The sequence below is a fragment of the Triticum urartu genome, chromosome 3A (assembly GCF_056163025.1).
Source record: "Triticum urartu cultivar PI428250 chromosome 3A, HENAU_Tu73, whole genome shotgun sequence".
Taxonomy (NCBI): domain Eukaryota; kingdom Viridiplantae; phylum Streptophyta; class Magnoliopsida; order Poales; family Poaceae; genus Triticum; species Triticum urartu.
Genome location: NC_141875.1, coordinates 468,661,954 through 468,678,578, shown reverse-complemented (window position 1 = coordinate 468,678,578; position 16,625 = coordinate 468,661,954). Strand labels below are relative to the sequence as shown.

Here is a 16,625-nt window from a genome sequence, read left to right as displayed (position 1 = left end):
TTTAAACAGGATTAAACCGACCGTTTTTACATTATTGTGTGTGCGGTGTTGCGCGGGCAACTACCGCCGTCAGTTCTGCTGCACGACAGGATACCGATAAACCGGTAGGACCCACAACGCAGTGTCTCATTTTATATTATATTTGGATTTTGAAATTCACCGTGTCCCAATTAACACACGATACAAACGTGCCAATCCGCACGCCAGCCCGCGAAGCAGCCGTACTTTTATCGGACCCCCACCCCAAATCCCCCAATCCCTACCCGACCAAAATCGAAGCTTCCACCAAACGCCCGGAGCCCCCCTCGTGAAGCAGCCCGGATCGAATTGCGGTCGTCTCGATCATCCGCTCGATTCGACGCCGCCGGACGATTTGGGCGCGGAATCCGGAGGGGGGAATCTGTGCGCGCGGGCGGAGGCGATCGAGGGGAGCAGCCATGAGCGAGGTGTTCGAGGGCTACGAGCGCCAGTACTGCGAGGAATCCGCCTCCCTCTCCCGCAAATGCACCGCCGCCTCCGCTCTCGATGGAGGTACGTGCCCACCGCCCCCCATGCGTAATTGTACCGGGGGATTTCTCCCCCCTTCTCCCCGCGGCTGGTTTTGTCTAACGCGGTGAGATCTAATGCAGAGAAGAAGAAGCAGAGGCTCTCCGAGATCCAGTCCGGCGTGCAGGAAGCTGAATCGCTGGTAAATACTAGGTTTATTTTTATTTATGGGGTTCCTTTGGCTACATGCCTATGCGATTCTGCTGCCCTACATTCTGCCGTTGGGAAACTAGGATGTGATTTTGGGAGGTGTAGGTGAATGTGTGATTTGGGGCAAGTTCTGTAGATTGTCTGGGCTATGAGGTCCTATATGCCCTTGTTTCACTGCCCCACATGGCAGTATGTGATTTTTATTTCTTTCATGTGTTTATTACAGATTCGGAGGATGGACCTGGAGGCTAGGAATACGCCGCCGAGCGTGAAAGCGGGTTTGCTAGCTAAGCTGCGGGAGTACAAATCTGACCTTAACAACCTCAAGAGCGAGCTCAAGAGGATCTCGGCGCCCAATGCCAGGCAAACTACAAAGGAGGAGCTCCTTGAATCTGGCATGGCTGACACACTTGCGGTGAGCTCTCTATTCCTATTAATTCAATTGCCACATAGATACTGTGAATAACTAACTCTATTTATACCTTTTAATGTGGTACTATTAGGTGATTAGGTTGGTGCTGAAATGATGATCAAAACTTAGTGACATCTAATATGTGGTACTATTAGATGAGCATTAACAAAATCTCATCTAACTCCCACACTGTTTAATTAATCAAGCAAGAAAGTAAAAGAAAAAAATCCACACGAATCTCCGCGTAAAATCAAATGGTGGAGTTAGATGAGACTTACTTGTTTCTCATCCAGATGAGAACTAGACATACCCATTGTTTATTCAATTGTGGCAGTATCCCTAATATTGGTCACTAACAATATTGTGAATCTTATTGGCGCTTATGATTAGATTAATATACTGTATTTTGAACTTCTCTTGGACTACTTAGCTGTGATGCTGTTAGTAAAGCTGTACTTTAGAATGCTGCACACTACTTGGTTATGTTTAGATTGTGTGCAGTGACACGGTTAACAATTCTGTGATGTACTATCTGACAGCATGCGAAATATGAACTTAAGTACTGCATACCGCACTACAATTGCCTTGTCAATTGGGCCATTCTCCCCATATTGACATGTTTGGATGCTTATCTAGTCTGTTAAATTGCATTTTATTTTATGCGGTTGCAAAGAAGACCTTGTTTCTTAAAATGATGGTGATTGCAGTGACAATTCACCCCAAATAATGAAGATCACAATGACATTTCTCCCAAGATGCCCACCACAGTGGCTTTATTTTGTCTCATTAACCAATAGTTGACCACCCCTGCTGAGCTGCAAAGGAGGCACTCTACATACTTTGCTGAGTTTTCCTAACATGAACAATTTCTTACTTTTGCATTGTCCTCTGGCTCATGCTCCGCCACTGAATGCTGGAGTTAGAAAGTGTATAACTGATTATACCCTATTTTAATTTATTTCTGGATTTTGATTCTCAAAAATGTCCATATTCTTCCATTGCACCGCTGTGCTGATTTGAATTCATTAGGACTTGTATCTGTATCCCCCCTCACTAACTATGATTGCTTCGTAATTTTGAGTTGTATTTCTTTGTTTTTACTGAATGAAGATATTGTTTTATGCAAAGTGACAGTGGAAACAGTGATGGAAACAATAACTCCTTGGCGTTTCCTATAAATATGCCCCTTTTGACCAATAAATGAGTACTACAATGTGTAGATGTATCTTCAAGATACTGCTTCGCTGCATAGCTTGTTTCTGTAGCCTTATTAGAAAGTAAACTGCAGAGGGGAAAATCATTTCTGCTGTGCAGAATGGTATCTGTTCAGAACCAAAAGACAAAAAGAGAATTGTACCTCTTCTTACTGCATTATAAAAGAAAATGTAGTCTCGATTCAATCATTTTGAAAAGCTGCTTAATATATCGGGAAAAGGGAGTTATCCACTTTATGTATTCCTGGATATCGCAAGTTCTTGCAATGTTGTCTTTCTGTATTGTAGAAACAGTGTTCCCTGTCTTGACATATTTCTCTATTGATGTGAAGTGTATATATAATGCGGTATTATTATGTTTGTTCTGATTTCTTAAGTGGTGTCAAAGTTCTTGATGTTTGCTAGTTTTAGTACTCATGCTGTACTTGGGAATTCTTTCCTGGCTCAGGTGTCCACTGATCAGCGAGGAAGGTTGATGATGACAACTGAAAGACTGAATCAGTCCACTGACAGAATTAAAGAGAGCCGAAGAACTATGCTGGAGACAGAAGAACTTGGTGTGTCAATTCTTCAGGACCTTCATCAACAACGGCAGTCACTACTGCATGCTCACGATACTGTATGTATTCAGTCATAACTGCTTTATTGTAGTTTAGATATACTTCACTGAAATGTTATGCAAACCATTGTTGGCTATATAGCTCTTTTGTTCATCATTCCTTCCAGCCCAGTTGTTATTTCTGGCACTACTGATAGAGATCAGATTGCTATAGCCCATTATATAGGTTCTAGGTTTGATAATTTGCTAAATATAATAAGCATAGTTTTCATGTGTTGAATGCAGGATCTATTATCAAAATAGAGTGCTGGTGGTTCTAGTTTATTAAATTCTGTTAGGTGCAGTGTAATAGCTTTGAAAGTGCCTCCACCTTGAGCAATTCTTTTAATTTTTGTTTTCTCGACCATTGAATGTTAGTATTATTTATAACCTACTTCCTGCACTCCAAATTAATTGAAGTTCTAGTTCTGTCCCAAGTCTAACTTCTTAAACTTTGACCAAGTCTATCGGAGGATATATCAACATCTACAACACCAAATTAGTTTAATTAGATTCATCATAATGTATATTTTAGAAGTGAATCAAATATCTCATTGGTTTATTCTCCTGGGTATAAAGAGCAAACAGTGGGTGATCTCCCCCTTTAGTAGCATGTGCATGTTATGATAATTGATGCATTTCTTGAAATATCACAATCTTTGTGCTCATTTAATCAGTTAGGTGCATTATCTAGAATTTCTAGCGTGTAATCGAAGATACTCTACAGCATGACCTTGTGTTTTATTTTGCATGACATCCCATTGCTCTATTTGTGTATGAATAGTGAGTATATTCTGGTACCTAGCTTAGTAATGTGTCGCTGTACGGTTGTTGAGTGATGATAGCATAAAAGCCTGTAAAAGATCATTTATTCAGTCCCAGCAATTCAAGGGCTTGGCCACTTGGGAATTTGGCTAATATTAGAAGTTAAAACAAATATCTATTCCGTTATTCTCTTGGATATTACATTATTAAGAGCAAATAGTAGCATTCCTTCAAGTAGCAGCATATGCATGCCATGATAATTGATACAATTGTTGAAATATCAGAATTTTTATTCCTGCAAAATTCATCAGTTATTAGTTACATAATAGAAGTTGTGAAATAGTGTGACTCTCATCCTTATTTGTTAGTTTGTTAGTATGTTATGTTAACTTTGCTAACACCATTGCATACAAGCAAATGTTAGCAATAACCATGATTTGCTTCTTATTTACTCCTACTTATTATCCTTATCTCTATTGGATTCAAAAGAAAAAAAAATCATAGTTGTGTTAGTGACATGAGTCTGGTCTTGTTTACAGTTGCATGGGGTTGATGATAATGTTGGAAAGAGCAAGAAAATCCTGTCGGCAATGTCAAAGAGGATGGACAGGAACAAGTGGATCATTGGTGGAATCATTTCAGCTCTTGTTGTGGCCATCCTTATCATACTCTACTTTAAGCTCGCTCACTGAGCCAGCCAGGTAGGTCCTCCAAATTGTATGTGTTCAGTAAAATTGTGTGATAAGGTTGTCTGAACGCTGTACATTGGACGACACCCACCGATTGTCCCTCGGAAGTTCATTGGTTCCCCAAACATGTTTATAAATATTTGATGAGTGGTTCATTGGCATGTCATGTATAGCAACACTCGTGTCAGGAGGTCAGTTGTGCCCGACCATTTTATATGATGTAAAACTGTTGAGAAAAACAAAAGTGAAAAAGAAGATGACCTGTGTTGATATACTACCTGCTTGCATATGTTTCTTCAGTACTTGTCTGTTCTTTACACATTCGAGGTCGCTTGTGCATACTGTCATGTTACACCGTATATAGGCCGTGTAATCCCTCCCAGAATCTGATCCCCGAACTGTAGTCGTTTTCCACCGTCCAATTATTGTGATTAGCCAGCTCTGCACTCAGTTCGTTATCGTTGTCGAGGTTGGGTTGCGACTGACATCTTGTGAATTATTGTGCACGCAGCGTGGGGCAGCTAGGTGCGCTGGTGTGCATGCAGAAGGGAGGGTGGCTGATCTGATCTAGGGTGGGCAAGTGGGCGGGTCGTATGCGATAGGGCCGTATCTTAGGCTTTGATATGCTGCCCATTCGGGTAAGGCCAGCATCAGGGCTTGATCGCGACGCCCAGGCTTGAGGATGATGCGTACGACTTTCCTTGTAGGGAAGGAAGGAACGCCAGAGAACTCTTTCGAAGGGGGGATCGCATCTTTCTTCGCTGTGGCCTGCGAATGCTGAACAGGAAAGCGTCACCGAAGCCGTTGCATGTATCTCCAGCTGTGTGAGCTCGCGAAGCTTTCCGAAGCGGCATCGATGGAACTCGGTTCCAGAAGCTTGAAACGTCCTCCAACCGGAATCCGTTTCCTCACAAGGAAGCCGCGGGCGGATTGGTTTACCTCGTGACGGCTGCAAACAGAAAACCACCACCCGGAAGAAAGAAGAGAAGCGCGACGCGAGCAGTCCTTTTCGATGGTTTTGAAACGGAAACCGGGTGCTGAACCGAACGGAACGGAGTGAATGCCCCGCGCGCTGCGTGGTCAAATCAGCCGTCATGGCGTACTACTAGTACGTCGTAGGCGGCGCTGCACCGTCTGGACAGCCGGTCAGCCTCACGCCGACTCGGAACAGTTTTAGAGTCCCAAGAGGCTAGGCCTCCAGTCAGGTGATGATGAGCAAGCTAGCCAACGAACGCCGCCTGCGGAATCACTGTTGACGGTGGTAAGAGCAACTTCAATGGGGCGACCCATTTCGTCCGCGGCTGTCCGTTTGAATCGGCGCGGACAAGAATGCCGGCCCAACGTGTCGATACGCGCGTCCGCTTTCGTCCGTCTGCCGACCTATTCTCGGCACATTTTTGAGCCTGATTTGCGTCGGCGCGGACACAAGACGAACGCACGCGCTCGCCCTTTTTCTTCACTAGGCCTGCTGGTCGGTGACACATTAGATTCACACACTCGCCCGCCTGCTACATCGCCGACACCGTCGGTCATTTTTTTAGATTAAAATGGATACATAGATAGTTCTAGCGTACACAGATAAAAGAAAAAGACCACTACTCTTCACTTTCTGACTCCGACTCGGTAATGTTCTCCTTCGACGTTTGAAGGTAGGCGCCAGCAAGCTGCTCGTCTTCAAAGTCCCAACCCGACGTTTCTTGTAGTTTCAGTTTCAATTGAGATGTCTGCTTCCGCGAACGCTTGTCCTCCCGATAGGCGGCTCGCTCCCTCCTCCTCGCGTCCCTCTCTGATCTCAATTGCCTGTAGAACTGACGCTCGTCGACGATGTCCTGCGGGTAGCCTCCACACCACAGCACCAAGGCTTCCACGTCCTTCTCTGCGATGGCGAGGCGACGCTGCCACCTCCGATGGACACGACGATCCTCGTCGGCGAAAAGCCGCGGAAGAGGCGCCAGATCCTGCGCCCGCTGGCTCGACACGTTGGGAAAATTCCCGACGAGGCCTCAGGAGGCGCCACGCCGCCGCGTCGTGCGCGCGGGCCGCCTCCTCTGTGGTGTCGAAGGTGCCGAGGACGAGACGTTTCTCGCGAAACCAGATCTCGGTGGAGAAGGCGCCGGAGCGGCGCTCGCGAACTCCGCGAAAATCCGAAGCGCGCAGGTGGCGGATCGACATGGTGGCGCAGAGGCGGCGAGAGTGGGCGGCCGACAGAGTGTGGAGGGAGCGCCTTCTTTATAGCGAGCGTTGGCCGCGGCGCACGCGCGAACCTTTCCCGCGCGTTGGAGCGCCAAAACCAGCGCGCGCTAGGCCGCTTTCCCCGCGCACGAACCTTTCCCGCGCGCTGAAGCGCTAAAATTAAGGCGGCGGCACGATGTTAAACACACGCGGTCATGAAAATGTGTCAGCCCGTTGGGCACACTACCGACCCAAAAGTAAAAGAAGGCGGACGGCAGACAGGCGGCCGACCCAAACAGATAAAAAACAGACAAAAACGCCGTTCATTTGGGTCGGTCAATTGAAGTTGCTCTAAGCGTTTGACCAAATGAACACATCCTATGCATGCAATTCATCGACCGAGAGCGTTCATCCTCTGGACTAGACGCAACATCGGCTCATACAGTGAGAATGAGTTGCCGTCCAGGGCCGCCATCAAACGACACCTGCTCCGCCGCGCGCGATATTATTCCGTTCCCACCCGTCGTCAACACCATGTTGGATCATCCTCTCCGGCCACTGGACCGAATGACGTACGGAGCGGAGCCAGCCACCGATCGGGTCGGTATGTTGCACGGAGAGGCAAGGCAACGAGAAAAGCCTCGAGCCAAAACAACGGCTGACGGACAGGCGCGTCCTGAAATCATGCAGAAGAAAACAGTCAGACAGGGAGGGAAGGAGAGCGTGTCCGCGTGCATGTGCCGAGCAATGAGGGCGCGCCTTTCTCAAGGCGCACGCTTGGGCTTGGGTCTCGACGGGAACTCGGGCGGTGGATCGTGAGGGATAGAGAGAAGTGGCAGCGAGCGCGGGGAGCAGATGCAGACTGCGGCCTGCCGTGGCAGTGGCACACATGCCATGGGGGCAGCGGCACACATGGGGATGGGGGGCAGCCCCGCCCAGAGAGAATGTCTTTTGGCGACGCGCGCGGGCTGCCGCCGCCGCCGCTGTAGCAGCCAAACCAAAGCGAGCGCCTGTGGTTTGTCTTTGGATGTGGTGGTACCGATGCTGCGATGCCATTCCTGCTGCCACTGCCACTGCACTGCGTCCCCAGCTCTTAATCATGTGTGTCATGATTCCCATTCCGCCACTACGTACTTACAAGTGTTAACGATGATGCCTATGGTCTATGGAGACATGGAGTAGTACGTACGTACGGTCTAGCGGTTCTTGCATATGCACCGCGCCGGCGGACACGACTGACAGCGCGTCTAGGGTTTTTACCGGGCCTGCTGGCTCTGCACGCGTCAGTCCATACAGCATAGTATCATATGCATGCATGCACCGCACCAGGCTATCGCAGCCGCAAAAGGGCCTTTCCGTGTTAACTTAATCCCAATTCATTCCCACGCTTTTCTTTTTATCATCAGCACGCAGCAGAAAGCCTGGTCCAGCTGCCAGCATTACACGCTGCAGATAAGATAAAAAGACACGGGATATAGGATATATACTACATATATTCATAGCTACTGCATTAGATATGGAGATAGATCATAGGTGTAGCATCTAGATCATCCATCCATCTTTGATAGGGAAAAGAAGGCTTAGCCTTTCTTTAGGGCATGGCCAATGCTCCAGCTGGAGTGCTGCCCCGCCGTTTCACGTCGGATGTATGACGAGAGAGAGAAAAAGAGTGCTGCTTGCAGAGGCTAGCGGTCTCTTGCAGAGGAGTCTGGTGCTTCAGCCAAAAAGAAGAGGAAAGGGAGAGAGAAGAAGCAAAAGCAAGGAGTAAAGCACCAGGACATGCGCAGCCATTGATTTAAAGGAAGAAGATGATGATAAAGAGAGAGAGAGTACAAGATGGACCACGCTAGTTATTCAAACTGATGCTTCATATATTTACTCCGACATGGATACTGGGGTCGGACATGATGCTGCCCCCATTGTACATGCCCTTACATATCTAGCTACATATCTTCCTCGCCTCACCTAGCTATCTCCTTTTTGCACTCGCACCTGGAGTCGCTGCATTTGTGGGGTGCAAAAGGAGAAGAAGACTGCTGGTTAATCATCCCGGAACTGGAACAAAAGATACGGAGAGTCGGAGGCCGACCAATGCACCGCCACGCAAGTTTGCCATGTTTGGGACCTCATCCATGTACCCAATGATTCACATTTGCAGCTATGGTAGCTCTGCAACTGACGTCATGCATGCATGTGTAGCAAGCAATCGGACGATGATTGAGCGGAAGAAATCATCATGCATGCATGCATGCAGTATAAACGCTTTACATAGTTACACCCATCACCATTCTAAACTAACCTCCTATGCTATTATAATATCTATGATCCGTTCAGAAATACTAGATACAATCATTTTTAAGACAAGTATTTAGTACCTATGCTAGCTCAACCATTGTGTGAGTATCATGACGCATGCATGCATGTGCAGCAAACAAACGATCCATGCATGTAGGGTTTAGTATCTATGCTATTTTAGGATATAAGGGCAATGTACAATGGTTTTGTCTTACGAATGCCATGTAGGATAAATGATGAGGTGAAGGAGAGAGAAATAATAAAAAAAATGTCTTCTCTTATTAAGAAAAGACAAGAGATCATCTCTTAGCACAATTTGTCTCATCACGTTTTTAAAAATAGCTAGTTATTGAAGATAATGCTAAAAGATGACCCATTGTAGACATGTTTTTTGTCATTTCTAAATTGCAAGATTTAAAATAAAATTATTTTATCAACCATTCTATATGCCCTAACTCTTGGAAGAGAACCTCTCACTACTAGTACGATTTTGCATGCACGCCACGCCGGTCGTGTCCCAGGCACTTTGATTCTACCAGTAGAATATACAAATGAATATCTCAATAGTTTCATATTTTTCTTCCTTTTACATAATGATGTCCTGCCACCGGCACGGTCTCGATCTCACGCTACAGCTGAATTGCTTCCACGATGCAGCGGATCGATCCAAATTAATTAATCCTGGACAAAAGTACACGACGACACTAAACCTTAATTAGTATATATATGTATACAGTACTGCACTACTTAACCACGTACGTAGTCTTGACACGACGACCTGAAACAGTACGAAACAGCAACATGTATAGACGACACTGAACAGTACTACAACATTCTGGCAGAATTTCCATTGGGATTTCTGAAGACGGAAGAAATGTTGTTGTTATTTCTCGCAAATCCGAGAAACCCAGGGTTGTTGCTGTAATAATGCTGCTGTGAGTGTAACTGTAACCTGCCCGTGCTGGCGGCCGCGGCGGCGCTGGCGCCGGTGCTGCTGCTGGTGATTCCTAGGGTTTCCAGCGCCTGCACCTGGGACTTGAGGAACTTGAGGTAGCTGGCGGCCTCGTCCAGCATGGACGCCGTGTCCATCTTGCTCCCGCCCGGGACGAGCTTCTGCAGCACGCGGAGGCGGTCGCTCACGCGCTCCCGCCGGAGACGGGCCGCCACCGTCTGCGGGTCGCTCGAGATGCGCACGTTCTTGCGCCGTGGCTTGCTGCTGCCCTGCGCGGGGGGCTCCGTGACTAGGTTCACTGGCCTCATGGCCGCCGCGCGGTAGATCATCTCCTTCACCTGCGCCATCGCCTCCATGTCCGGCTTGTACCCACCGGCCGCTCCGGCGTTGGTGTCCTGGCCGAACGTGATGCTCGTCGCTGTCGTGGTGGGGGCCTTCCGCTTTGTGCCGGCGTGTACCGTTGCTGCCGCGGGGCAGTCGTCCGCGGGTAGCTTCCGGCTCACGTGGAGCACTTGCTGTGCCGACGTAATCGTGGGGTGCGACGTCGTGGTGGGCGATATGGTGGACGTCGGCGACGCGACCTCGGTTACGTCGTGGCCGCCGCCGCCGCCGCTGTAGTTGTTGGACTCCCCGGAGGAGATGTTACAGACGGTGGTGCCGCTGTAGCCGGAGAACATGGCGCCGTTGGAGACGGCCCCGGGGTCACCCTCCCCGCCGCACGGGAGCACGCTGGAGAAGGCGAACGCCGAGTCGAGCAGGCCGTCGTGCGCGCTGGCACCGTCGACGACGGACGAGAACACGTCGACCCCCGAGCCAAAGAAGCCCAGCGGGCCGTTATTAGTCGAGTCCCCCGCTGCGCCTCCGACGGCAGCACCGTAGCTCGAGCTCACCTGGCCTCCTCCGCCGAAGTCGCACTGGAGCTGGCCGAGGAAGGCGTCGTCCAGGTCGAACCGGCCGCAGCTGAGCTGGCTCGCAGGGCGCGGCAGGTAGGCGTCGTCGTGCAGGCCGGGGCCGGACCAGCCGAAGGTGTCCATCGCCGCAACGCCGCTGCCGCCCGGGAGAAGCTAACTATCCAGCGACTGGCGCAGGGATTCTGGGACGGCTGCACGTACATAATAGAGAATGAAAGCGTCAGCATATTATTCTCGGCTGTAAATAGCCAGAGTGATACTATGAATGATGAGATTACGATCGAGGAGGAGGGAATCAAAATTGAGGCATGGAGTGGAGGGGGGTGGGCCGCGGCCGGGGTGGAAACGTGAACGTCAGGGAACAGTGTCACGCGGGCGTGGTATTGATGGGCGGACAAGGACGGCCGGCCGGGGGAGAGAAACCGGAGATGTCCCGAACCCCATAATTACACCGCCATCTGCACTACTCTACGACTTACTACCAGTCTCAAGAATCGCCTCTACATACCACAACATGCGTCCATAATCTACAAAATCGTACTCAATCGTATTGCCATGCACATGTATCTTTATGTGAAAAGTAGGAGTAGGTTATTACACCCCGCCGGCCTCAAATATTTTGCCGTAATATATAGGACTCTATGGTACACTGTACTACTACTCAGTAGTACTAAGCAGCCTGATTAAGTGTGCATGCATTTGCTACTAGTACTAGCTAGTTAATATGCGTATAGATTCTTTGGAACTCGCCATACCTGTGAGATGAAACCGGATGACTGGATGGAACAACAATGGGAGGCACCAGCTAGCTTCGCCGCGATGGAGAAAGATTGATCCAATTCCCAGGCCGGCCGGCAACTCCTTGGTCAGGGAGCTAGCACGCCGTCGAGAAACGCCGGCGACCAAGGCCGAGAGACGCGCAGCGGGTTCGATCGACCTGGAATAAGCCAAGAAAGAGCCTGAGACCTCGAGCCAACAAGAAGAAAATTTCTTCATGCATAGACCCAACCAAGCAAGCTACCATGAAAAGGAGGAGGAGGAGAAGATGTAGCCGGAGATTTGAAGTACTAGACACTGTGGGTAGATAGATGTAGACCTACCTGTGTCCTGCAGAGAGGAGTAGACCACTCTAATGGCAACAGAGCAGATGATTGATCAATCGATGGCTTTGGACCTGATCGAGCAAGCCGGCCGGTCTAGCAACCTAGCTTACTCCCGGGAAAGAAGCTCTGGATCTATGCTAGTAGCTCTGAGAAGGAGAGGGAGAAGACAGTACAGATCATACGTGTGGGATATGGTCCTCCTGTTGATGGCAGTATATGGGGCTCTTCTTTTATAGATGGCTAAGCTTGTGTCTATGTGTCTATGATGACTCTATGTATAGCAGTAGCAAGCCCTCTCTGTGTGGAAAACGAGAGTAGTCGAAGCATATGGGATGGTTTCTCTTCCTCTCTCTAGCGTAGCATAGCGTTCTCTTTTCTTGTGGGGCTGTTCAGTTGGGAAAGGATGATGATGAGTGGGCAGCAGAGCACATGAAGTTGCACAGCTGATGACGCGCTCTCATAAATACTTGTCCAAGTCTGTAATCTTTATGTATCTTACACAGCTTACGCTTCTGTTTTCAACAATGCTTCATTTTGTTTTTTGCACTACCTACGTACGTAATCTGCAGTGCAGTGCAGGGGTTTACCCTAGCTATCGCACTACATGTAGTAGAACCGAACCTCCTAGGCCTTCGAGACACATTATTGTACATGCGCTCAAATTAAACATTTCGACGAAATAGAGATGGGTTGTGTGCATCTACGACGATGCAGGGGCAGGGGGCAATTCGTAAGTTTTCTAAGAAAAGATCGAGCAAAAGGATCCCACTTGCTTAATTTGGCCTCTGACCTAAAGCTTTCCTGCTTGTTCCTGGGGCTCCGCTAGCTTTTTTTGCCTTTGGATTCAGATTCAGGCCTCCTTTGGTTCATAGGATAGGATTATCATAGGAATAGAAATCTTGTAGGAAATGAGATGACATGTATCTCATAGAAAATCCTATGAGTAGGAATAGGAAACAAGATGTCATTTGGTTGACATCAAAGGAATTTTTTCATTGAGTCTAGCCTCTTTTTTATTTTCCTATGAAATGTGAAGGATAGGAACCAATCCTATGTAGGAATAGGAATCCATTCCTATGAACCAAAGGGTTCTAAAGGAAAAAAATCCTATAAAAATCTTATCATCTAGATTTCCTATGAAATTCCTCTAAACCAAAGGAGGCCTCAGGCTGAAGAATCAGAAGACTGCCACACTCTCCTGTCCGTTTCAGCAGTAACTTTTTGTTACTTTATTTATTTGGTTTGCCCGGCCCCCTCTCGCTTACACCTTTTGGTACCACTCGTAAGTAATTTGTGTGTATCTTCTTTTCTTGGCCATGGATGATTCATTGCGGCTAGTATATATAAGGAGTATATAAGTTAACGGTGAGGCAACATGGATCTTAGTGAAATCCTTTTACAGAGAGCAAGATGACAAGGGATCTACATCAGGTTGTTGGAGAGTAGATGCAAATTGGGGGATAAGCAGACAAAACCATGACGACAAAGCAAGGAGAGGGAAACAAAGACCCCCCAAAAAACAAAGAGAAATCTAATGCTTGCATGTTTTCACATCCTTTTTTTTATTTTGGTTAAAACAAGATAGGAGGGCCCATAAAATCTCTGTATATGATAGGGTCATGTAGAGTAGAGGACCACGCATTGATGATGATAGGCAACCGATTTCGCAAGATTTGGAGTCTAGAGCTTTGTTTACATGCGTGTATTTTTTATTTTTATTTTGAAAATAATAATCTCTCACCAAATGGAGATGTTTGACAGTTTGGAGCATAGCACTTGCGTTAGCTGTGGGAGGCAGTGACGACATGTTGGTTGGTTAACCCCCTCAGTCAACAGTAAGCATGAGTTGGTCGTTAAACTAGTGCTGAGTATTTGTGCACATGGCAGGCTTTAACTTGCTCTGAATATGATACTGCCATTGTGTAAGGATGGGTACAAAGTTGTGCAGGTAATAAAATAAGAGCAGGAAAGAGGTCTGAATAATCTTGTTCTTTAGGAAGGACGTTATCGTCTTTCAAGGAAAAGTAGCATTGTCGATCGATCTAGTGAACGTAAGTTATTTAGTTTGCTCCCAACATATTGATTTGTCATGTACTAGCTCTTTTGATTGGGAGGCACGTGATATTGTCGTCACACGTACGCTTACCATCATGCTCACCTGCTATTATTTTTCTTGGCACTACTATGAACTTAGGTTTATTACTAGTTAACAATCTTTGTTAGTTTGTTGATGCCTTCTATTTATAGAAGGCCAAGCCAACTTTTGTACAGTAGGGCCGCAGTATAAGCAGTGGTGGAGGCGTGGGATACTGTACCTGTTAGCAGGGGCGGACCCAGAAGAAAAACCTCCCGGTGTCCACATATACACCAGACATGGTGGATACCAAGCAATATTACACTAAAAAGTAACATACTCCACAACTTAATTTTTTTAGGGACACAACTTTAGAAAAATATGGTAAAAATTCTTATCAAAATGAAGCATTTTACTTGAAATATTAGTTGGGTGTGTAAAACTGAAAAATATAAGAACTTTAAACAAGAAATAATTCACTGATTATTATGTTATCGCAAGTGCTCAACAAGTTCCATTACTTTTGTAAATTAAGCATATTGATTGAAGTTACAAAGTTAAACTTGCTCCACACTGTCTCTTACTACAACCGCATGCGGTCGGCTAATCCAAAATTCAATTAAATGCGGATCACTAAGGGAAATAGTCAAATCACAACAATTTGTTTCTTAGTTGTAATACGCTTAAATTTGATAACCCTAGTCGTACAATTTAGACTACAAAAATCAGAGAAATTTGAGATATATACACGTATTGGAGAGAGATCCGCGAGCTTAATTACCAAGGGCCGTACACATTTCCTTCGATTATTTGGCGATCTGCAGCGGCCTTCTGGTGTCCAGCTAGTGGCCGCAGACTAGCTGCACATTTCACTTATGCTCGCTCCTCACCAACGTCCAACCGGTCTCCAGCTGTGATTTTTACCGGTGTCCAAGCCCAACACATGGCCTACAAACAACACAAGATGAATTTCTTCTCGGTGTCCTGTGACACCGGCTATGTATACGTAGGTTCGCCCCTGCCTGTTAGTACATTGGTTCTGTAAGACAATGTATACGATAGTCTGTTTGTAGCTTGTCTATTTTGAGACATGACTCTAGTTGCGTGTATACATTACAGACAACCTTCATACAACGGTTATACACCTGTTTGTGAAAATCTTACAGGAAGTATAGAGAGTAAGACTGCCAGAGATGTCATCCTGCATCACTTCCCATGACCGGAGTGGCCCACCTGTCCCTCGTTGATGAGACTTGCCATACTCGACGGGCAGGAGCTCACCCTACAACTCAAGACGGCACCGACGAGCGTTCCGCATACCGAGCCAACACATGTGCACCACAACACATCAGACTCAGCAATTGTCGAGCATCACCGCCAAAGCCAACACTCCGCCACCAGAAGAGAATGGTGGACTCAAAAGATGATGCCTTCGATAAGGTCATGCCACTAGAGCGCCACCAACGATTGATGCAGAACAAAAAGGTTTTCACATGGAGTACACGAAGGGAAGAGAAACCGCAAGGACACCTTCAAGAAGGACATGGCGCACCAATGGTATCACCATTGGCACTGGCTGAGCTAGGCTAGGCTCTAGCCCCTGCAAAAGTACCCCCACCTCCCTAGATTTGAGCACAAGACGGTCGCCGAGATACCTGTCGCAGTGTAGCCCAACACAACAATCACCAGCTGCCGCACTGCCCAATCGGCCAAGGCAACAAACTAGCACCAAAGTCACAGCTCCCGTTGCGAGTACTCATGACTCCCACCAATCAGGGTTGCCGCCCCGAAGCCCGAAGACCAGCCTCACCCACCACCCAAAGGGTGACAAGCCGCATGGAAGGCCACCTAACTGTTGCGCTCAAGCATCTCCCCTGCCACTCCAACCACTCGCCAATGTCAACCCAAGCGAGGACAGATCAAATCGTAGCAGATCTGACCGACGGAGCATGAGTTCAATCTCCCTGTTGAAGCACGGTCGGCAGCCGCCACACCGAGAATCTCCATCCATGAATGAGAAATGGATACATAGCCATCTCCGACAACGCAGGGAGAATGATATGGGAGGTCGGGCAAACAACTCACTCTTATATGTGACCTATAGCTTGATGATGTTCCTGATTGATGATAACTATCCAGGCTCTACAAATGAATTTTGATAACCAGCGAACGTTTGCTCAGAGGGCATGGAAAATCAAACATTTTCCATGGCAATTTATATTATCCGATGATGGAAAACTTCTTTAGCAAGCATGGCAAGTTCGTTCAGTTCATGTTTTCGCCAGAATTTGCCATGCTTGCTGAAGGAATTTTCTATCCTTGCGACAACAGAAATTGCCATTAAAAACATTTGATTTGCCATACTCTCCCAGCGAAAGTCTGCACAATAGTATACTTTTTTTTAAATGCATAGATTTTGAGCTTACAGGCACATAAGCAAATAGTTCGTGCAATATGTAAAAAATTCGACGGGAGAGGATGCATACGATCAATTAATATGCAAGCACAAGTAGTCACTGAAGAATTATCATAAACATCATAAATTTATTAATTAATCGTGCAACACATAAACCAGCTTGATTAGACATTTCATCGTATCTTTAATCAAGAAACGGTGAGTTCCACCCTAAAATATGAATACATAAACAACTTCAAACAGTGTATACAAGCTGCTGAGCAGCATTCTTTCGCGTGGACTGCTTTAGTAGTACTCCCTCCATTTCAGTTTATAAATCTTGCACGTG

General features: G+C 47.0%; 3 protein-coding genes across 3 annotated transcripts; 1 reads left to right on the top strand and 2 right to left on the bottom strand.

The window, feature by feature from the left end:
* Window positions 1-222: 222 nt before the first annotated feature.
* Window positions 223-4,648, top strand: LOC125544418 (vesicle transport v-SNARE 13). Its single transcript, XM_048708109.2, has 5 exons — window positions 223-531; window positions 630-688; window positions 923-1,111; window positions 2,771-2,941; window positions 4,225-4,648. Exons 1-5 carry the CDS (start codon window positions 438-440, stop codon window positions 4,375-4,377), a joined length of 666 nt encoding a protein of 221 aa, XP_048564066.1. The 5' UTR covers window positions 223-437; the 3' UTR covers window positions 4,378-4,648.
* A 1,321-nt stretch (window positions 4,649-5,969) lies between these two features.
* On the bottom strand, window positions 5,970-6,546 carry LOC147980116 (uncharacterized). The gene is made up of 2 exons (XM_087515484.1): window positions 6,377-6,546; window positions 5,970-6,276 (listed from the first exon to the last, which is right to left on the bottom strand). The coding sequence occupies exons 1-2, from the start codon at window positions 6,544-6,546 to the stop codon at window positions 5,970-5,972; spliced, it is 477 nt and encodes a 158-aa protein (XP_087371610.1).
* Window positions 6,547-9,387: 2,841 nt separating this feature from the next.
* Window positions 9,388-12,199, bottom strand: LOC125544417 (uncharacterized). Its single transcript, XM_048708108.2, has 3 exons — window positions 11,805-12,199; window positions 11,460-11,641; window positions 9,388-10,895 (listed from the first exon to the last, which is right to left on the bottom strand). Exon 3 carries the CDS (start codon window positions 10,825-10,827, stop codon window positions 9,667-9,669), a length of 1,161 nt encoding a protein of 386 aa, XP_048564065.2. The 5' UTR covers window positions 10,828-10,895; window positions 11,460-11,641; window positions 11,805-12,199; the 3' UTR covers window positions 9,388-9,666.
* Between the last annotated feature and the right edge of the window lie 4,426 nt (window positions 12,200-16,625).